Genomic DNA, 21,602 nt, shown 5'->3' with positions numbered 1-21,602 from the left:
AGGAAAATACTTAAGTGAAAGGTGTTCACTTATTAACCATTACTGGTGTGAAGGTTAAGACTCTATGTAGCCTGTTAAAACTTCAATGCAATCTGAACTGTAACCTGATAATCACGTGTCTGCCAGCATTTGGCTATGCATTTGTAAACTAACTTTTAGTTTAACTTGATAGATTTAAATGGGAAGTTTGAGTTCATGAGCTTTTCTCATTTTCCTTTTATATTCTGGGAACTACATGGCTATAACATGGTCACAATTCATGCATCCTATACATCTAATGGGTAAGAAGTGGAGGGCTAAGATAAGGATTCATTTATTCTTCTGTGTTGGAAATATGGAGGCATTTGTGCGATCATTTACATATTTATTAGACATACATTCATTAAGTTTTTAAAAATGCTATAAACAAAGCAGTAATTAATAAATGTAAAAAAAAAAAATCATCACTAAAGCACAAGCAGAACATAAGAGATTCATGAAATCTGTGTTTTATCAACAGAGGAGGGATGTGAAGCTGGGGGAGTCCCAGGCTAGCTGAGGCTAGCTCGCTAGGCTAGCAACTGTCCCAGCAGCTTCAAAAGGACACCTGGTTCTGTCTCTTCATAAAAACGGCTCTTCACCCAGCCTGAACTGCGCGCGAAAGCAAGGCAGCTCTCATTTCAAGCAGATAGCCACCATCTTCATTATGGCCTCCCTGAAAAGTCAAGAGTTTAGATGAGACGAGCAGACTGGATGTGACAAGATGCGGAGGCGGGTAAAAGCGGTTAAAAGATGACAAACCTGACACATGGGATGTATGAAAGACTGTACCTGTAGACAAATCAGGTGTTACATCACAAATTAACAGTATCCTGAGACAATTAGGGACACTTATTAAAATTCAAGACTAATAGTGACTCACCAGGAAAATGCCAAAACTTGCAAGATGACAAATAGCAGAGCAAGCCCAAAGTTCTTCCACTGCCAGGAGAAGACAGTTACTCGACTGTAAGTGTTTGAATTCTGCTCATACGTGATTGTTACTCACTTACCCAGAAGGCAGCGCAGAGAGTCAACACAATACAAGTCTAGAACAATGAATGAGACCAATTAAGAACACAGGTTCAATTAAACACGCTGTTCTCTATCAATTATGACAAAGTGACTCGATTTTAAGATGCACTGCTCAAAAAATTCAACGTTCACCTATTATTTTTCCCCCCATCAAGTACGGAGCTCTGGAGTGGCCACAGAGAGAGAAAAGAGGCTGTCATAAATAACTCGTACCCAGGCTTTTGTTGCCATGAGAACATCTTGAAACAGAGCCAAACATCAGACTTCCAGGGAGCTCACTTTAATGTGGTAATACACAGCAGGTTCCTAGTGTTCCTCTCTGGCCTGCCACTGAGCCTGAGGGTGTTTGTAGCATCTCTCGCCCTGCAGAGGAAGCACATGGCGTCCACCTGCTAGCACGCACACAAGGAAATGATGATGCTCACGATAAGTTGGGATTTTGTTGCGAACAGGGGAAGGACCGTGATAACTAAAACCGAAAAAAAGTCCTTCCGTGATGTTTCCTTGTCAGCTGACAGCGTGGAGCCACTTCTTACACTCCAGCAGGTCACGTATGGTTGGTGTCCCAGGCTGCTGGTCCTGATGGTGTCAGCAGGGTTAGCGGAGAGAACAAGGCACCTCTCAGGCTACGTTCATACTGCAGGCACATGTCTAACTCAGATGCTGATGTGATTTTATTACTATCCAACTGCTGTCTGAACAGTCAGATCAGATTTCATGCAACTTTGACATCAATCAAAGCAAATTTGTCACAGGAGGACAGGAGTCAATGAGTGAAAACAAACCCTGGGACGTGGCTCAGGTGAAGATATTCAGTGGAGAGAGAGGAAGGTGAGTATTTATGGCAACACTTCAACACGAGTAAAACTTGAGGGCTCATATCATAATAACTCCTTCCATGATACTTCATCGTCATTGTCTTAAGAGTTTATTGGAGTTTAGGAAACTAGATCATATGTGTGTTACCACCACCACCTGGACTGGAACCTCTGTGAGAAAACTTGTGACTTAACTGTTAGTCTTCCTTTGTATGTGCGGTTCAGTTCATGACTGAGGAGCTCACACAGGAATCCAACATGGACCACATTTAAAAAATAAAAAGTCATCGTTGTCGTCGTTGTCCTCCGCTTTATCCGGTTGGTCCGGGTCGCAGGGGCAGCAGCCTCAGCGAGGAAGCCCAGACTGTCCTCTCCCCAGCCACTTCCACCAGCTCTTCTGGGTGAATCCCGAGGTGCTCCCAGGCCAGCCAAGAGATATAATCCCTCCAGCGTGTCCTGGGTCAGCCCAGAGGCCTCCTCCCGGTTGGGCAATCCTGGAACACCTCCTGAGGGAGTCGTCCTCACCAGATGCCTGAACCACCTCAACTGACTCCTCTCTACATGGAGGAGCAGCAGCTCTACTCTGAGTCCCTCCTGAAGGACTGAGCTTCTCGCCCTGTCTCTAAGGGAGAGCCCAGCCTCCCTGAGGAGGAAACTCATTTCGGCCGCTTGTATTCACGATCTCGTTCTTTTGGTCATTACCCAGAGCTCATGACCACAGGTGAGGGTTGGAACGGAGATTGACCGGTAAATCGAGAGCCTCGCCTTTTGGCTAAGCTCCCTCTTCATCACAATGGACCGATTTAGCGCCCGCAACACTGCGGATGCCGCCCCAATCCGCCTGTCAATCGCCCGCTCCATCTTACCCTCACTCATGAAAATGACCCTGAGATACTTAAACTCCTCCACCTGAGGCAGGATAAATAAAAAGTGAACAGCCAAACCAAAAAGAATCCGATTTAAGTTAAAAGCAGGGTTCAGCATTAAGGCTGGGACTGTGAGCGCAGCTTCAGTCTCACACCCACGCGTCCTGATGACGGAGGACGTGCATATGCACATGTAACAGGAGCTGGGATGCTCATGTTGGGTTTTCCTTGATTTCTAATGTGAGAATGTACAGTAAGTTTTTTTTTCTTCCTTAGAGATACATAAGCTTAATCAAGTGCATAATAAATAATGCATCTGACCACAAAAAAGGGATGGACTAAGTGAGCTCCTTGAACGCCGGAGAGATGCTGGTCTGATGTGCTGGTCCTTTTCAAAAAACACATCTTGTGGCCACAAGAGAATCAGAGTGCAGGAATATCTTATATCACAGGGCCATCAAATATTGCTTCCCTCTCTTTGGCCACTACCAAGTATAGTGAGTGTTAGTGATTGGGTACATTTCCTTGTTAAGTAACAACATGAGATCTCAGTTTTCAATCCAGTTCCACATAAATTTCAACCCCTAGTTGTGTGTGTGTGTGTGTGTAACACAGCATGAGGTTAAATAATAGAGGTTAAGGTTTGTGTGCTCACAATCATGATGGTGGTGGCCAGCGCTCTTGTTTTGTCACACATCCTTTTCAGCTGCTTGACTGGTCCCATCAGAAACATGGTACTGTTGGACATCAGGAGAAGAGATCAGCATTCACGACTACGCTGCACACGTCACTGCTCACTACTGCTCAGATAACACAAGGCCCCCATCAGAACTGAACACCGCTGGGCTTGTTCACACTGACCTGCCCAGAGTGCAGATGTTTCCAAAAGTGTAAAAGACTATGAAGAGAGTGATGCCAATCTTGGGGAGGAAGAGGACACACACTCCCTGCAAAACACACAGGAGGAAAGACAAAGGGATGCCACATTATGGGTCTCACACACACACACACACACACACACACACACACACACACACGCGCGCGCGCGCAGTCACTGGTAAAAGGCTGGAATGGTTGCTACACCACGTCACTGAACATCATCAGCATTCCTCAGATCAAGACCAACCAGTAAGACGACATCTGCTCTCACTGGGGACTCCGGAGACCAGGACACAACACTGGGGTATGATTGAGCGACAAAATGATGTTTGCTTACCAGAACAGTGCACGCTGCCCCCACCACAAAGCAGGCGATGAAGCCCTTCAAGCGTGTGGCCCAGCTGAGGCTCGAGGCCTCATTGACCGTCTGCAGAGTTCATGATCCATTAATTTCTTAATTGAATTACACTTTAACCACGAAAACTACCGCCAGAGTTTAGTTTTACCTCTAAAATTGTTCGGTCATCTCTACGCGCCTCTTCGCCGCTCAGCACCGATTTTAACTTGTCCATGGCCGAGGACCCTTCAACATCGACGGATGGACAATCAGTACGAGGGTTTCCTGGAGCCCGAGAGAAGATTTCCTCTTACCTGTAAGGATGTAAACCAACGTCACATGGCTGCCAGCAGTCTGCGAGTTGACAGGTAACTTCCCTGCCTACCTGGCCAGGTGGTTGATTGTAGGTGAGTCACACCTGAGCGCTGAAGCAGGAGGGAGGTCCAATAGTCGCAGAAAGAAAGGAAGAACTATTTCTTGAGCATGAACAAGTTTTGATTATATTATTGCCATAAAACATAAATTGCCAAATATATTAACCTATGATGAAATAACACCTGCATTAAAAGACATTAAAATAATGTGAGCATTCATTAAATGGGACAAAATACTGACATGATATATATTGTATTTTGTAAATTTACCCATCCATCTTCTACACCGCTTTTCCGTTAAGGGTCACGGGGTAAATGTAAGTGTTAATAATTAAATAAGGGGATCAAAAGAGAAATTAATTAATTGATTGAAAATTATAAAAAATTCATGAAAACATGAAAGTGTTCGAATGGAGTGCTTGAATGATTGAATAACTACATAGAATATCAAGTGATGGTTTACACAAAGGTCAGTAACTACGGAAGCAAATTAAAACTGAGAATATAAATATAAAACTGATCATTTTATGCCTTATTTCATCAAACACAGCAAGGCCTTTATGCTGTGAACATACACTCACCGACCACTTTATCAGGTTCCCCTGCTCATTTGCTTGTGAACACTAATAGCAATCCCATGGCAGCAACTGCATTTAGTAAGTAGAGGTGGTCAGGATGGCTTGCTGAAGTTCACGCCTGCACCAGAACTGTGGGGAGAGGGGATCTAAGTGACTTTTAACGTGACAGGGTTGTTGGTGCCAGACTGGCTGGTCTGAGTTAATCAGAAACTGCTGAGTGATTGGGATTTCATGGTCAAGAGGTTTTCAGAGGATGGTCCGAAAAGAGAAGCCATCCAGTGAGTTGCAGTTGAGAGGTCTGAGGAGAGTGGGCGCTCATGGAAAGGCAACAATAACCACTCGTTACAACCAGGGTGTGCAGAATACCCTCCAGATGGCCTCCAGCAGCAGAAGAGCACACCAGGTGCTGCTCCTGTCAGCTAAGAACAGGAAGCTGAGGCAACAATTTGCAGGCTCAATCAAACTGAACAATAAAACATTGCCTGGTCTGATGAGTCTCAATTTCAGCTCTGACATTCAAATGGTTGGGTCAGAATTTGGTGGAAACGACATGAAAGCACGGCTCCACCCTGCCTTGTCATCAGTCTAGGCTGCCCGTGATGGCGTGTGGGATACTTCCTTGGCATACTTTGGGCACCTTGGCAACAGTTGAGCATCAGTTAATCGCCACAGCCTCCCTGAGTATTGTTGCTGGTAATGTCCATCCTTTTATGACCACAGTGTACCATCTTCTGATGGCTACGTCCAGCAGAATAATGCACCATGTCACAAAGCTCAAACTGGCATAAGCGTCATAAGCATGACGATGAGTTCACTGGCCTCCACCGTCTCAGTACAATAGAGCACCTTTTGGATGTGGTGGAACAGGATATTTTCATCATGGATGTAAAGCCATGACGCTATCATGTCAATATGGAGCAGACATCAAAGGAATGTTTCCAACACCTTGTTGAAATTATGCCACGAAGAACATCCAAAAAGGTTCATCTAATAAAGTGGAAAAATCTCACATGAAGCCACTGTCATGAATAAAAGCCTTTTTTTATTGTAAAATTCAAGCTTGGACAAACAGAATAAATTTAATGATGCAAATTGTGTGTCACTGTTAAATGTGACGGAGGCAACGAGATCTTTGCTGACTCCTGTGGTTAGATCTGTGCCGTGCTTTACTCAGACATAGAAATGTGGCCATATATATTCATAGTGCCTCATAAATACACATTCTTATATTCAAAATAGTAGGGGAAAAGTACAGGTAAGTATGAATGGAAATAGAAAACGTGCATAAGCCTTAAGAATTAAATTGAAACTACCCATAGTGTTTAATTAGCAATCAATCAGTAAAAAATATGAAATAACAAAACCAAACATTTGAAACATTTTAATGAGCACTCTTAAAGCTTCTTATTCTTATAACTGTCATGAGGGACTTCTTGATATCATGAAACATGGAAAACTTTAAAAGATATGCTTTCAAGTAGAATATGTCCTAAGGTATGCTGCACTAATGACCGTTTCAAACACAAGGTGGCACTACATCACCACCTGTCTGACAAGAAATGTTGGCAGTCAAATGAAAAGCATGTCATACGTCCAAGAGTCACCTTTAGTTTAGTGCAAGCCAGCACAGACTGTATGTGAAGTACTAGGCAGCAATCAAATAAATAGCAATGATCGATTTGAGTATTTATAGAGTTTGGCTACGGGAGTTACTGACGAGGCAGAGGTAGAGGCTTAAGTAAAGCACACATGGACCATGTTCTTTTCCTCTTTCTGTCCATGTGTTTTCCTTGTGCTGTTGTACTGCAGGTGGAATTTCAAGCATCAAATCCCTGATTTAACTGTGGCTGAAAAACAATCCTGTTTATAAGACCTCATCTTCTGACTCCGGATCCCTGTCTCTGGACTTCAGAAGGCCGATTTCCACCGGAGGGGTCCGCTTCAATCTGGAGCGAACCACACTGCAGAGAAAGCACAACGCACAGTCAACCCTAACTCAAACTGTTGAGGGCTGTTAATAGAAGTGTGCATGTTAGCTGCTTCTCACAAGCTGACGGTGAAATGAAGCATGCCCACGATGAACATGGCAAAGGCCAGATGCCAGGAGTAACACGTGGTGACAAACATCATGTTGTTGTGATCCTTCAGGTCCCACTCAGGGCTGCGGGGAGGGTACAGCACAAAACCAATCTACAGCCAAAGGGAAGGCGAGAGTTAGCTATGACAGATTTCTCCAACACACTACGGTACACCTGCACTGCAAGTCGGACAGTGAAAGTTTAGATGCGCTACAGTGCATCTGCTCGGGGAAAAATACACAGCGCCTTCAGCAAACTGATGTTTATTCATCAAGTCTTGTGGTTTGAGGACTACTGAATACAGTGGCAATTACAAGTTGGACTTAGCAGATTTTTTTCAGAGTTGGAGTCCTGACTTTTCCATTGCATTTTCTATATACTTCAAGCCCCTCCCCCCTTCCTTCTTCAGTGGTTGTTAACATTTCCATGTTTCCCACATTTTGTAATGTAAACTGTTGTCTTGTCTGTAACAAAATCGACTGCACGTCTGTCCCTCCTGGTGAGGGATCCTCCTCTGTTGCTCACCCTGAGGTTTCTCAGATTTTTCCCTGTTAAAAGGGTTTTCTATGGAGTTTTTCCTCAGTGGATGTGAGGGTCTAAGGGCAGAGGATGTTGTTATGATGCCATGTGAAGCCCTTTGAGACAAACTGTTTGTGAAAACGGGCTCTACAAATAAAATTGCCTTCCTTGCCCCCCCACACACACACACACACACTTCTGAGAGCAATTGCATCTATACATTCAGACATTACCTGCCAGAACCAGGTTCCCTGCAGGAGTGTGAGAGTGCAGCGCAACAGCTCTAGAATTAGGTTGCCTCGGTGGAAGACCTCCTGGAAGGCAACGAGAGCCCCGCCAAAGATGGCGTAGAGCAAGAGCTGATGCAAGTGGACGTCCAGCATAACCCTGCCATGGAGGTGGTAGAGGAAAAGAAAGCCTGCAAGCACAATTGAAAATGATAGAATAAAGTTGGAGGAACATATTTCCACTCACTTATCACTTTATTTGTGACATTCTTGTATTTGGGAAATGGTGTTTTCACTCCAAATAACCATGCACTCATGGGGATTTTTCTGTGTGGCTTTTTTTTTTTAAACTGTACTCCAGATAACTTCTCTATCATCAAGCTTCATCTGCTGATGTTGGCGCGTGTGTCCAGGGTGTAGCCAAGATTTAGCCTTGTACTTCTAACAATCGCATTTAGGCTTCAGTAATCATAATCGCGTTCAATTGTGAAGATTATCGAGTGAAACATAATGTGTAAATCCCATAAACTTTTTGTTCATCAAGGAGCTTATTGTCTGCAATGATGGAAAATCTAATGTGAAAATGTCTTGGTTTTTGGTTGAGGGAAGCCATAGTAATGCTGGTTTCTAGGTTTGCCTAAAAAAAAACAAAAAAACATCATCCTTGCAGCACTGGAAAGAGGGACCTTTCAAAAAGGGAATTTACTTATGAGCAATATGATTTTTTTTTCTTACCCTCGTTAAAGAAAGCAATAGCCAACATTAACCTATCCAGTGCTAGTGGGGCTGCTTCTGTGGTGTGGATGATCAGAGACACAGTGCCAGCCAGTGCAAAGAACAGGTACATGGTGGTATGCTGCCAGTTCATCAGATGTTTCCAGTTTTTCTCCGTCGAGTCATACAGCTGTAACTTTGGTCCATCTGCTGCAAACTGCTCTGCTAGCATCCCTGGGTAACAGAAACCAGGACTGTTAAATCCTGTTTGTGTTAGTGTGTGCATTGTTGTGAAAGTCTGAATTTAAATTACCCAGGTGTTTATTTCTCTCAATTTGCCAGACTTACTTTGTGAGGGCTTACCAACACAAGAGAAGAAGACTATGACAGAGCTTTCGATGATCTCCAGGCGGCGCTGTGACGCTCTGCTGGCGAGCCGAGTGGAGCCTAAATTCTTGTTCTTGCGGGTGGTGTGCCATAGTGAGTACTTTGCTGTCCACCACAGTCCAGCTACTAGGAAGAAGCTTCCAGGGAGTACATGGCCCGCGAAGCTCCCCATGTCACCTGAATCATGGGAAAAAACAGACAGGGCATGAAGACACGGTGTTCCCCAAGGTTCAGTGCTTGGGCCGATACTCTTCACTTTATATATGATTCCTTTAGGTCATATTATCCAGAAACACCATAAATTTCCATTGTTACGCAGATGATACTCAATTATATTTATCAATAAAGCCGGATGAGGGCCAACCGTTATCTAAACTACAGGCATGCTTTACAGACATAAAGGCCTGGATGACATTTAATTTTTTACAGTTAAACTCTGATAAAACAGAACTTATTGTCCTTGGCCCCAAACACCTTAGGGACACATTATCTAGTGATACTACTGCTCTGGGTGGCATCACTATGGCCTCCAGCAGCACTGTTAGGAACCTAGGAGTTCTATTTGATCAGGATTTGTCCTTCAGTTCCCACATCAAAGAAATTTCTATGACTGCCTTTTTTCATCAACGCAATATCTCAGTAATTAAAAACATTCTGTCTCAAGGTGATGCTGAGAAACTAGTCCATGCATTTGTTACTTTTGGGCTGGACTCTTGTAATTCTTTATTATCAAGCTGCACTAACAAGTCGTTAAAGACTCTGCAGCTGGTCCAGAATGCAGCCGCATGTGCTGACAGGAACTAGGAAGAGAGACCATTTCATCCCTGTCTTACTTCCGCTGCACTGGCTTCCACTAAAATCCAGAGTAGAGTTTGCAATCCTTTTCCTCATTTTTAAAGCCCTTAATGGTCAGACTCCATCCTATCTGAAAGAGCTCATTGTTTCTTATGAACCGACCAGAGCACTATGCTCCCAGCATGCAGGTCTACTTGTAGTTCCTAGTGTCTCTAAAAGCAGAATGGGAGGCAGAGCGTTCAGGTATCAGGATCCACTCCTGTGGAACCATCTTCCAATTTCGGTCTGGGGGCAGACACCCTCTCTGCATTTAAGAGTAGGTTTAAAACCTTTGTTTTCACTAAACCTCATAGTTGGGGCCAGTCAGGCTTATCTTGGACCAGCTCCTAGGTTATGCTGCTATAGATTTAGACTACCGGGGGACTCCTATGATGCACTGAGCTTTCTCCTCCTCTCTGTTTCTATTAATCTTTATCCAAAACATTTGCATGTATCAATGCATCCATTAACCTAAACTTCTTCCCCGGAGTTGTCTGTGCTCTCTCGCCCTGCAGGTCACCTGGGGCTGTAGACACTGGAGCTGTAGATGTTGGGTTGATCGCTTCCTGTCCTGGACCAACTACCCTCTAGTCTTGGCCCTGTGTTTCTCTCCTTTCTACCCATCCATCCCTCTCTCCTCTTATCCCCTTGCCCCCCATCCCTCTCTCCTCTCCACCCTCAGCCCCATCTCTCTCCTCCCCCTCTCAACCCCAACCAGCCAAGGCGGATGGCCACTCACTCTGAGCCAGGTTCTGCCTGAGGTTTCTTCCTGTTAAAAGGGAGTTTTTCTCACCACCATCACCAAGTGCTTGCTCATGTGGGAATGTTGGGTCTCTTTCATCTGACTTAAAGAGTAAGGTTCTAGACCTGCTTATTGTGTAAAGCGCCTTGAGATGTCTTTTGTTGTGATTTGGCGCTATATAAATAAAGATTGATTGATTGAGGCTGCAGCCAATGTCTCAGCGCTGCCACCCCAAGGAGGTGGAGAGGGCAGAGGCAGGATGGCTTGGGGGAAAAGGGTGGAGAGGATGGGGGAGGTCAGGAGCAGGGGAAGTGCGTGCAGTTTTGCATCAACAACACAGGTGGAATTCTCCTGGAGGATAAACAATGGAGCAGATGTTCTTCAGTAGCTGATAAGACTGCCATGTTTGGATTTGGGGCAGAGGAGCACACATTCCAATCGGTCTTCTCTTACAGTCCAATTCAAATTCATATTATGCTATATTTTTGTGGTCCTCAGCATCAGCCTCTCCACAGAGCGATCAACTCCTCCGAGTTGGTTTCCACTTTGCGTTTCAGTTCATGAACTAACACAGTCAGTTGTTGCACCGCTTTGCCAACCTCATTAATAATGATGGGCAGGTTTGGAGATCCAGATTTGGTGGCAGCCGTCGTCTTGCCAATTTTGCGGTATGTGAGGGCACCTCCAAGTCTGAGGTGGAGAAGCCCCGCAACCATGAATCCAAACAAGTAGAGGTCCTCGATATCCTCAACAGAGAGAGGCGTCAAACATGCTACACGCCAGCTTCCTCAGGAATCGAAGACATAGCCTGCAGGGTGAGTTCCGTCCGTGCAGGCAGGTTCCCCTGGTCCTGATTTCCTTGTTGAAATTATGGTGTCAATAGCGTTGAGAGACCAGCTGATCAATTCCATACTTACCCAATAGTAGTTTTGAAGTGGAGAGTTCACAGCCAAGTTGAGATAGAAGTTGAGACAAGATAGAGATAAGACATAAAGGAGGAAAAAGGAGGAGAGAGGAGGAGTGCGACCGCTCTCGCCAACCCCAGTTGGGGATACAGATTGATTGATTGATTGATTGATTGATTGATTGATTGATTGATTGATTGATAGGTGGCACGGTGGTGCAGTGGTTAGCATTGTTGCCCCACAGCAATAAGGTTCCAGGTTCAAGCTCCTAACCCTAACCCTTATAAGTGTTAGAAAATGGATGGATGGATGATTGATTGATTGAGGATTAGATTGTGTAGATGGCAAGGGAACTCAGTCCCCTGAACCAAAGGGTTTTTATTCTTCAAATCAAATGTAAATGCATTTATGAGCGAAAAGGGAAAAATGGGGTTTTGAGTTGATGCAATAATTTTAAAAATGTACACAAAATTCCTTTTTTCACCACAAAGTTTTGATGTACTAATTAAAAATCAATGTGATGAGCTAACAAAGATTCACGACTTGTATGACGAAGACAGCGGAAGGCTGATGAGCAGAAAATAAAGAATCTCCATGACACCAGAAACCGCTGTGATGCTTCAAGGCTTGTTGGTCTGAGGGAGTCTGAGAGAGAAGGTCTATGTTCGGGCCATAGCTCTAACTTTCAGGTATTTCAAAGTATCTTCCACTGTGATGAAGATTCAGTATATTATGGGCACATTTTTGCAAGTATGCTGTGTTAACCTCCAAACTGATATCTGTAAATATGACTAACAGATAAGTATAATAACATCAGGCTTCTATTTCCTTGATTGAATGCTCGCCATCATGTCCCCGGTGCGAGAGATGCTGTGCACACTCTGATGAGGTCATCATCCACTGCTGTGTGACCTGAGAGCAGCTGAGCACAAAAAGTCAGTCTGTTTTGTTAGTGTCGACAACAGAGATAAAGAGCTCCAGTCTGTGTTATTTGACCGATGTGGATTTGAAGATAACTTACCAGAGTTACAAGCAGTCATTAACAGCAACACTGACAAGCTCGTTCCTGATGTCACCTCAGTAAGTCTCAGGTTTCTGTAAATCCAGTAACCTGACAGTTGTCCAGATCAGATCACATGATCTACATGGACAGAGGCTCTGTTTACCTTTAACTTGTACAATAGAAAAAAAATGACTCCGGTTGTTATGTTTGTTTCAGGGAGAGCGCCATAAAGTCTGTTTAGGATCAGTCTTAACACATATTTATAAGAGTGGTCATAAAATAAACACACCATTTTCTACACAACCTACATAACTAAATAATATTTTGCACAGTTGTTAATATATAGTCACATTTCTGCATAATCTATCTTCTGCTGGGGAACAATCACGATAAGACTTTAAGCATAATAATTAGTGAATTTCTCTTCCTGGAACCATCATCTTATTATGGTGGAGGAGTCTGAGTGCCCTATGGACCCTCGAAGCTAAGCTGTCAGGGGCATTTTGCCCCTGATACGGTCACTCAAGGCAGACTGGTCCTAGGCGAAGGGCCAGACAAAAAACGGTTCAAAAGACCCCTCATGGGAAGGAAATCAAGGAGTCAGTGTACCCAGCCTGGACGGTTACTGAGGGCCCTGCCCTGGAGCGTGGCCCATGGGCAAGCGCTTAGTGGCTGAGCCTTAGCCCATGGGGTCCGGCTGGGCCCAACACGAGCAGGTTACATGGGCTCCTTCCCCTGTGGACCCACCGCCCGCAGGAGGAACCAGAAGGGTCCGGTGCAGTGTGGTTTGGGCAGCAGACCAAGGAAGGGGCCTTGGCAGTCTGATCCCCAGACATGAAAGCTGGCTTTTGGGATATGGAATGTCAACGCTTTGGCGGGGAAGGAGCCGGAGCTGGTGGAAGAGGTTGAGCGTTACCGGCTAGATATAGTCGGCCTCACCTCGACACATAGCTCCCGGTCCAGAACCCAAGTCCTTGAGAGGGGTTGGACTCTCTCCTTCAGTGGAGTTGCTCTGGGTGAGAGGTGGAGGGCTGGAGTGGGCTTTTTGATAGCCCCCAGACTCTGCCTGTACATTGGGGTTTACCCTGGTGGATGAAATGTTTGCTTCCCTGTGCCTTCAGGTCAGGAACGGGTCCTGACTGTTGTCTGCGCTTATACGCCTAAAAGCAGAAGCTGTCATAAGCCTGCTCCAAATCCACAAAAGCACGCATGGACTGGTTGGGCAGCATGCAGGTAGAGTATGCACGCTTTTTGGAGTCCCTGGGAAGGGGGCTGGATGGTGCCCCAACTGGGGACTCCATTGTCCTTCTAGGGGACTTCAGCGCCCTTGTGGGCAATGACAACGTGACCTGGAGGGGGGTGATTTGGGGAACGGCAGGCCCGACCTGAACCTGAGTGGTGTGCAGTTATTAGACTTCTGTGCGAATCGCAGTTTGTCCATAACTAACACCATGTTCGAACATAAGGATGTCCATCAGTGCATGTGGCACCAGGACATCCTAGGTCATAAATCTGTGATCGACACTCGGGTGAAGAGAGGGGCTGAGCTGTCAACTGATCACCATCTGGTGGTGAGTTGGATCAGATGGCAGGGAAAGATATTGCGCAGACCTGGTAGGCCAAAACGAGTCGTGAGGGTTTGCTGGGAACGCCTGCTGGAAGAGCCTGTCGGGATGACCTTCAAGTCCCACCTCCGGCAGAGCTTTGACTGCATCCTGGAGGCAGTGGGGGAAATAGAGTCCGAATGGACCATATTCTGCTCTGCCATTGTCGAGGCGGCTGTTGTGAGCTGTGACCGTAAGGCTGCTGGGGCTAGTCGAGGCGGTAATCCCAATCCCGCAGGTGGAAATCAGAGGTGAGGGGAGCCTTCAGGCTGAAGAAGGAGGCCTACAGGGCATGGCTGGTCTGTGGGTCTCCAGAGGCAGCTGGCTGGTACCGGCAGGCCAAGCAGGATGCAGCCATGGCAGTCACTGAGGCAAAAACGGGCGTGGGAGGAGTTTGATGAGGCCATGGATATTGGCTATCAGTGGAAAAGGTTCAAGCAAACCGTCCATCACCTCAGGGGGGGGAAGGCGGCAACTTGCCCACACTGTTTACAGTGGGGACAGAGGCTGCTGACGTCAACTGGGGAGATAATTGGATGGTGGAAGGAATACTTTGAGGAACTGCTCAATCCCACCAACATGTATTCCATAGAGGGAACAGAATTGGGGGAGTCATTCAATCTTCGGAGCAGAAGTCACTGAGGCAGTGAAACAACTACACAGTGGCAGAGCTCCGGGAGTGGATGAGATCTGCTTTGGGTATCTCAAGACTCCGGATGTTGTCAGGCTGTCTTGGTTGACACATATCTACAACATTGCATGGTCATTGTGGGCGTTGCCTGTGTAGTGGCAGACCAGGATGGTGGTCCACATCTTTAAGAAAGGGGACCAGAGGGTGTATTCCAACTATCAGGGGATCACACTCCTCATTCTCTCTGGAAAGGTCTATGCCAGTCTACTGGAGAGGAGGGTCAGGGCGATAGTCAAACCTCAGATTGAGGAGGAGCAATGTGGTTTTCATCCCGGCCATGGAACAGTGGATCAGCTCTTCACCCTCGCTAGGGTGCTAGAGGGGGCATGGGAGTTTGCCCAACCAGTCCACGCGTGCTTTGTGGATTTGGAAAAGGCTTATGACCGTGTTCCCAGGAGCACCCTGTGGGGGGTACACTGGGAGTATGGGGTGGATGACCCCTGACAAAGGGCTATTCAGTCTCTCTACTGGAGGAGTGAGAGTCTGGTCCGCGTTGCCGACAGTAAATTGGACTTATTCCCAGTGAGGGTCGGATTCTGCCAAGGCTGCCCTTTGTCACCGGTTCTGTTCATAACTCTCTGCTTTTTGCGGATGACGTGGTCCTCTTAGCTCCATCAAGCCACAACCTCCAGCTCCTGCTGGGGCAGTTTGCAGCCGAATGTGAAGCTGCAGGGATGAGAATCTGCACCTCCAAATCTGAGGCCATGGTCCTCAGCCAGACAAGGGGGGGGGGGGGGGGGGGTCCTGCCTCAGGTGTCAGGTGAAAAGTTTCTCAGGATCTTGTTCACGAGTGAAGGAAAGATGGAGCAGGAGATTGACAGGTGTATTGGGGTGGTGTCCACAGTGATGCGGAAGCTAAACCGGTCCGTTGTGGTAAAGAGGAAGCTTAGCTGAAAGGCTAAGCTCTTGATTTACCTGTCAATCTACGTTCCAGCCCTCACCTATGGTCATGACCTTTGGGTAATGACTGAAAGAACAAGATCCCGAATACAAGCGGCCAAAATGAGTTTCCTCCACAGGGTGGATGGGCTCTCCCTTCGGGACAGGGTGAGAGGCTCGGTCATTCAGGGGGGACTCAGAGTAGAGCCGCTGCTCCTCAAATGTTGAGAGGAGTCAGTTGAGGTGGTTCGGGCATCTGGTGAGGACGACTCCTGGACGCCTCCCTCGGGAGGTGTTCTAGGTATGTCCAACCAGGAGGAGGCATCGGGGCCGACCCCAGACACACTGGAGGGATTATATCTCTCGGCTGGCCTGGGAACGCCTTGGGATTCCCCCAGAAGAGCTGGTGGAAGTGGCTGGGGAGAGGACAATCTAGGCTTCCTTGCTGAGGCTGCTGCCCCTGCGACCCAGACCCGGATAAGCAGAGGAAGACGAAGATGAAGAATTTGTGAATTTAACTACAGAAGAGACCTGATGATCTTTGCAGTTAGGCAGGGAGAAGAGTGGATATAGTATACATAATCAGCCAGACAAGTTTCAAATATATATATGTATATAAATTATTGACAAACTATCCAATATCATGCATCACTACTAGAGTTTAGTCCTCCACCACAGCCTTCGCTAGTCACTAAAATCATCATTTATTTCTTGATATTAGGAATGTGCCAATCCAGACCTTGGTGTTGGTATTTCCATCCATCCATCCATTTTCTATACCGCTTATCCGTTAAGGGTTGCGGGTGGGCTGGGGGGGCCTAGACATATTTCCAGATAAATATAAATATAATTGGTGAATCTAATATTTCCAGAGGAATTCAAGTACTTCACCAAATATTCCTCATCCTGCAATGTTACACAGTGAAAGAAATTAATTCTGTCACTTTCCTCTGTCAGTCATGCGCCTCCTTTCATGACGTTTTTTTTCCTGCTGCCAGTCAGGCAAACAGGCTGTGCTGAAAACCCAGCCTCCTTGGTGGAGGTAATGAGAGGGGAAAGGTGGAGGAGTGGCTGCAATTTAGTTTAACAATGTCATCAGACATAATTAGTGTGTTTGTCCTGGTGACGACCCTTAAGCTGTCCTCCCAAGAACTGAGAGTGTACACGTGGAGGGACTTTTTACTTTCGCTCATTTACCAATTAAACTGCACTGAAAAAAGCAGTACAATGCGGTGTTGCAGTTAAACTAATGCTTTCATCATAAACTAACAATCGTAAAACATGATTCTATTTTTTTTTTATTTAGAATGTGGTTTAAAAAGTATAAAGTCAAAACCTCACAGGAAAGTTTTAGCACGAGCAGTACATTTTTCATTCTTTATTTGTGATGGTCACTCATCATGTCTTTGACAGTTAAAGCAGCATCTGAGTTGTGTGTGCGGTCGTCACGGGGCAGGCCTGGTGGCAGAGATGCCACGATGTATTCCAAATATTCAATATGCCAGTATTTTTACTACTGATTTGGCCAGTGGTAGATATTTACTGATTTTACCTGCATAAATTGAAGCTTTTATGATATTCACATCTTGTACATACTGAAAACTATCATGTAAATGTTGAGAATGTGAAATGTTTTCCTTTACTTCCAAAACATTTGGGAAACCCCATCAATTGTATATTTACAACATGGTTTTCTCATTGTTGATGATATTAGCAGAGCCTTGGACTCATATAGACCATTATCTGCTAATACTGCTGACACGCCGATATTATATTGCATCACTATCTGGTGTCTGATCCTAAAGTAGTTATTTTCTAAAGAGGATAAAAGTTCCACCAAATAAAATAATCAAGCACATTTGATAGTATGGACGCCGTCAGTTTTGGCAGGAATTTTCAGTCCGATGGCCGACATTTGTTTCACAATCTTTACATGTGTTTTCCATGATGTACAAAATTCAAGTATCATATGAGCTTGTTATTTTTCAAAATCGTGACAATAAAATATCAATATCTGTAAATATTGGCAAAATCTATTTGTCTTGCAGCCTTTAAAATAATAATTTAAAAACAAACAGATCAGCATCTCAAAGTAAGTGGGGTGGACTCAGTCTTTGTCCACGTCCTCATGATTTCACTGTTAATATAAATATTTTCTAAAGAGGCTTTTTAACCTGTTTGCTTTCACACTCCTTCATTGATGCTTTTTAGACCCTGGGAGCAAATCAGCGCCAACAGTGAGCAGAGAATTCGAGGACGGGGAGGAGAGGTGGTTGTGATGGAGATGACGGACAATACTATGGCCGGCAACAAAAGCAACCTTTTGAAAGAGGGCACTCAATTCAACTGGATTGTCTGACAAATCAAACTGAGCTCATCTGTGTCTGAGGAAAACACTTCAGTCGCCATGGCGATCAGCCTCTCTCACTCTCACTCCAGTGCTACTCGATGCCTCAGCGTTTGGTTGCATTTGCTAGAGATGCCAATGTTTGTGTGCCACCTCATCCCTGATATCCACGGTTCCTGTATGCCTTCATATTAAAGGTTTGATTGAATAAAGGCGCGTTTAATCACACTCAGAGGTTGCGAGCAGGTTGGTACTCAGTTACTCAACAGATAGTTACTTTTCAGATGTAAAATTTTTATCTAACAAAACTTGATAAGTTGGAAAAATATTGTGTACAAAGGCCATGAAGACCAACTGCAACATTAAATTACAACCGATGAGTTCACCAATAATAAAGATGCAGTTATTTTCCCTGCACATTGAGAACTTCTGCTGCAAAATAAGGCTGCAACTGACAAAGACTTTCACCATCGATTAACCTGACAATTATTTCCAAGAATAATCGATGACTCACTTCATCAGTAACCTGCCACACACATCTGAAAATGCTCGTCACATTTTCCCAGAGACCGAAGCAGCGTCTGCAATTGGCTTCAACAGTTCAAAACCCCCAAAACATTTCATTTTTCTGTCAAAAAAGCAGCAAATATTGATACTGAGAGTCTGGAACCAGCAAATGACTTAAAAAAAATTAAAACTGGAAAGATCAATCACTTACAGTTGGTGATTAATCTTCTTTTGAGTGACTAAACAATAATTGTTACAGCCCGGAGGTCCTCCGGGGCGAAGACTCGCCACTTCAAAAGTCAATTTGACCCCCTAAACACGCTCGAAAACTCACCAAATTTAGTACACACATCGGGTGCGGCACAAAATTCGATAATTAAAAAAAAAAGCAGCACTCTACTCAATAGCGCCACCTAGATACACAAAAAAAAACACGCCACGGCCTGTAGGAATGTCCTACAGACATGGGAACAACACCCTTTAATTCGTCTCATCAAGATGGACAAATCCTTCACAGACACCCCTGACCTAACTCTAACAGGACGTCCACAATTTGGACACGAATGTCCAGTTTTGGACAATTTTGCGCCCCGAACAAACGCTCTCTCCTCCGAGGGCGTTCATGGTATCGCTTCCAAAGCTTAATACGTGACTCTCCAAACTCTGCTGATTACAAGTTGTTAAAAGTTTTTATAAAGTGTAAACGGTTTGAGTTTTATAAGCCCTCAAAGTGGGGGAGACACTTTTTACACTTTTCACCTTACAATGGAAACCAATGGGGAACCTCTCTTCTCATGGAACATACTCTCAAACACTCGCTTCTCACATGTAAACTAAAACTCCCACAGCCTCAAAATACACACCACTGCATTCCTGACAAAAATCCCTACAAAAATATGGTATTGTGCTCCACTTTTGCCCAACATATGCAGAGCTATTTGATTTTGACAAATTAAAAAAGTCACAATCCTCCTCTCTCTCCACTCTGACACAGACAGCAGAGAGCAGTGGGGGAGGGGTTCTTAAAGGGCCAGCTCTCAGCTCTGCTCTCCACTCTAGCACAGATCAAAGACAGAGCAGTGGGGGAGGGGTTCTTAAAGGGCCAGCTCTCAGCTCTGCTCTCCACTCTAGCACAGATCAAAGACAGAGCAGTGGGGAGGGGTTCTTAAAGGGCCAGCTCTCAGCTCTGCTCTCACTCTAGCACAGATCAAAGACAGAGCAGTGGGGGAGGGGTTCTTAAAGGGCCAGCTCTCAGCTCTGCTCTCACTCTAGCACAGATCAGAGACAGAGCAGTGGGGGAGGGGTTCTTAAAGGGCCAGCTCTCAGCTCTGCTCTCACTCTAGCACAGATCAAAGACAGAGCAGTGGGGGAGGGGTTCTTAAAGGGCCAGCTCTCAGCTCTGCTCTCCACTCTAGCACAGATCAAAGACAGAGCAGTGGGGAGGGGTTCTTAAAGGGCCAGCTCTCAGCTCTGCTCTCTCTCTAGCACAGATCAAAGACAGAGCAGTGGGGGAGGGGTTCTTAAAGGGCCAGCTCTCAGCTCTGCTCTCCACTCTAGCACAGATCAAAGACAGAGCAGTGGGGGAGGGGTTCTTAAAGGGCCAGCTCTCAGCTCTGCTCTCACTCTAGCACAGATCAAAGACAGAGCAGTAGGGGAGGGGTTCTTAAAGGGCCAGCTCTCAGCTCTGCTCTCACTCTAGCACAGATCAAAGACAGAGCAGTGGGGGAGGGGTTCTTAAAGGGCCAGCTCTCAGCTCTGCTCTCACTCTAGCACAGATCAAAGACAGAGCAGTGGGGGAGGGGTTCTTAAAGGGCCAGCTCTCAGCTCTGCTCTCACTCTAGCACAGATCAAACACAGAGCAGTGGGGGAGGGGTTCTTAAAGGGCCAGCTCTCAGCTCTGCTCTCACTCTAGCACAGATCAAAGACAGAGCAGTAGGGGAGGGGTTCTTAAAGGGCCAGCTCTCAGCTCTGCTCTCACTCTAGCACAGATCAAAGACAGAGCAGTGGGGGAGGGGTTCTTAAAGGGCCAGCTCTCAGCTCTGCTCTCACTCTAGCACAGATCAAAGACAGAGCAGTGGGGGAGGGGTTCTTAAAGGGCCAGCTCTCAGCTCTGCTCTCACTCTAGCACAGATCAAAGACAGAGCAGTGGGGAGGGGTTCTTAAAGGGCCAGCTCTCAGCTCTGCTCTCACTCTAGCACAGATCAGAGACAGAGCAGTGGGGGAGGGGTTCTTAAAGGGCCAGCTCTCAGCTCTGCTCTCACTCTCTGATCAGACTCAGGCTTCTAACTCCTCAACTACAAGGCCCAGGGATTTGACCAAGACACCCTTGGATTCAGGCCGGCGACTGCCACTCAGGCCCTAACAACGCTGCTTGCAGCTTTAATTTTTACACTAATGTACGATTTACTCTCCTAAAAGTTAGTATAAAGGCTTTGTACTGCAGTATTATTTAACAGTGTGGTTTTGCAGCTGAAGTGATCAACATCTGTGTGACTGCAGAGTTTGAAGTGAACTTGTCGCATGTTGTTGGTGAATAAACTTCCTCTGTGGTGTATAGATGAGTGTTCCTGTGCCAGCAGCCTCACAGACTGAAGGGAAATAAACATTCTGATCCTATAAATAGACCTTTACGCTTTCTCGTGGGAACCAGACTTAAAAATTAAAAATCTTAAAAATCAACTGCACATATTGAAAAAAACAAATTTCATAGGAAAACATTTTTCAAATGCTGCTTTAAAGCAGACAAGAGCTATAAAGTTTGTGAGTAGAGAATGTACAACCTGCTCAACAGTTACTGAAAAGCAGCTCACGGAATATCTCACCATGTGTGCCAGGACGTTTTTTTAATGGTTAAATCTACAAGAATGAGCCTACATGTAACAGTTTCCATAACATCAGAGCTTAAAAAGTTCTACACTATCTTTTATGAAGTGATGGGCCTGAGACCTCATGTACAAAGATATATGTCAAGTAAACTTTGAATTCCTTTACAGAAAAAAAGCAGGAAAAAAAAAGGGGGGGGTGTCTTACCTAAGCAGGTTTGTATCTGGAAATGAGAAGTTGCTGCACAAAACGTGATATTAAACCAGAACGAAATCAAATCATCTTCATTTTCCCATCACATGGGTCGCTTTCCAGTAGAAGGAAAGGGTTTTCTCTTCTGGTCCCCGGCAGGACGCGAAGTAAACATCTCCTCCGCAGACTCCAGACCAGACTCGTCTCACTGAATTTTTTTTCTCCAGTTTTTTTTTTCGGGCTAA

General features: G+C 45.5%; 2 protein-coding genes across 5 annotated transcripts; both read right to left on the bottom strand.

Moving 5' to 3' along the window:
• Positions 1-343: 343 nt before the first annotated feature.
• On the bottom strand, positions 344-4,401 carry sft2d2a (SFT2 domain containing 2a). 3 transcript variants are annotated; one of them, XM_086223765.1, is made up of 9 exons: positions 4,339-4,401; positions 4,123-4,267; positions 3,954-4,043; positions 3,599-3,684; positions 3,393-3,474; positions 1,032-1,067; positions 902-960; positions 781-810; positions 344-694 (listed from the first exon to the last, which is right to left on the bottom strand). In XM_086223765.1, the coding sequence occupies exons 2-9, from the start codon at positions 4,186-4,188 to the stop codon at positions 655-657; spliced, it is 489 nt and encodes a 162-aa protein (XP_086079891.1). In that variant the 5' UTR covers positions 4,189-4,267; positions 4,339-4,401; the 3' UTR covers positions 344-654. The 3 variants fall into 3 exon arrangements, with proteins under 3 accessions (XP_086079891.1, XP_086079892.1, XP_086079890.1); XM_086223766.1 differs by having other exon boundaries at positions 4,123-4,199; positions 4,268-4,365; XM_086223764.1 differs by lacking the exon at positions 4,339-4,401 and having other exon boundaries at positions 4,123-4,332.
• A 1,532-nt stretch (positions 4,402-5,933) lies between these two features.
• Positions 5,934-21,583, bottom strand: tmem45a (transmembrane protein 45a). Of its 2 annotated transcripts, none has more exons than XM_086223932.1 (6): positions 21,373-21,583; positions 8,807-9,007; positions 8,465-8,677; positions 7,736-7,920; positions 6,953-7,095; positions 5,934-6,866 (listed from the first exon to the last, which is right to left on the bottom strand). In XM_086223932.1, exons 2-6 carry the CDS (start codon positions 9,000-9,002, stop codon positions 6,770-6,772), a joined length of 834 nt encoding a protein of 277 aa, XP_086080058.1. In that variant the 5' UTR covers positions 9,003-9,007; positions 21,373-21,583; the 3' UTR covers positions 5,934-6,769. The 2 variants fall into 2 exon arrangements, with proteins under 2 accessions (XP_086080058.1, XP_086080059.1); XM_086223933.1 differs by lacking the exon at positions 21,373-21,583 and adding an exon at positions 11,324-11,911.
• Positions 21,584-21,602: the final 19 nt, after the last annotated feature.

Source organism: Aulostomus chinensis, chromosome 14 (assembly GCF_037954235.1).
Source record: "Aulostomus chinensis isolate RoL2024-O1b breed Wild chromosome 14, RoL_Achi_v1.0, whole genome shotgun sequence".
Taxonomy (NCBI): domain Eukaryota; kingdom Metazoa; phylum Chordata; class Actinopteri; order Syngnathiformes; family Aulostomidae; genus Aulostomus; species Aulostomus chinensis.
Note: the sequence above shows the minus strand (reverse complement) of the source record. Positions and strands in the feature narration are given on the sequence as shown.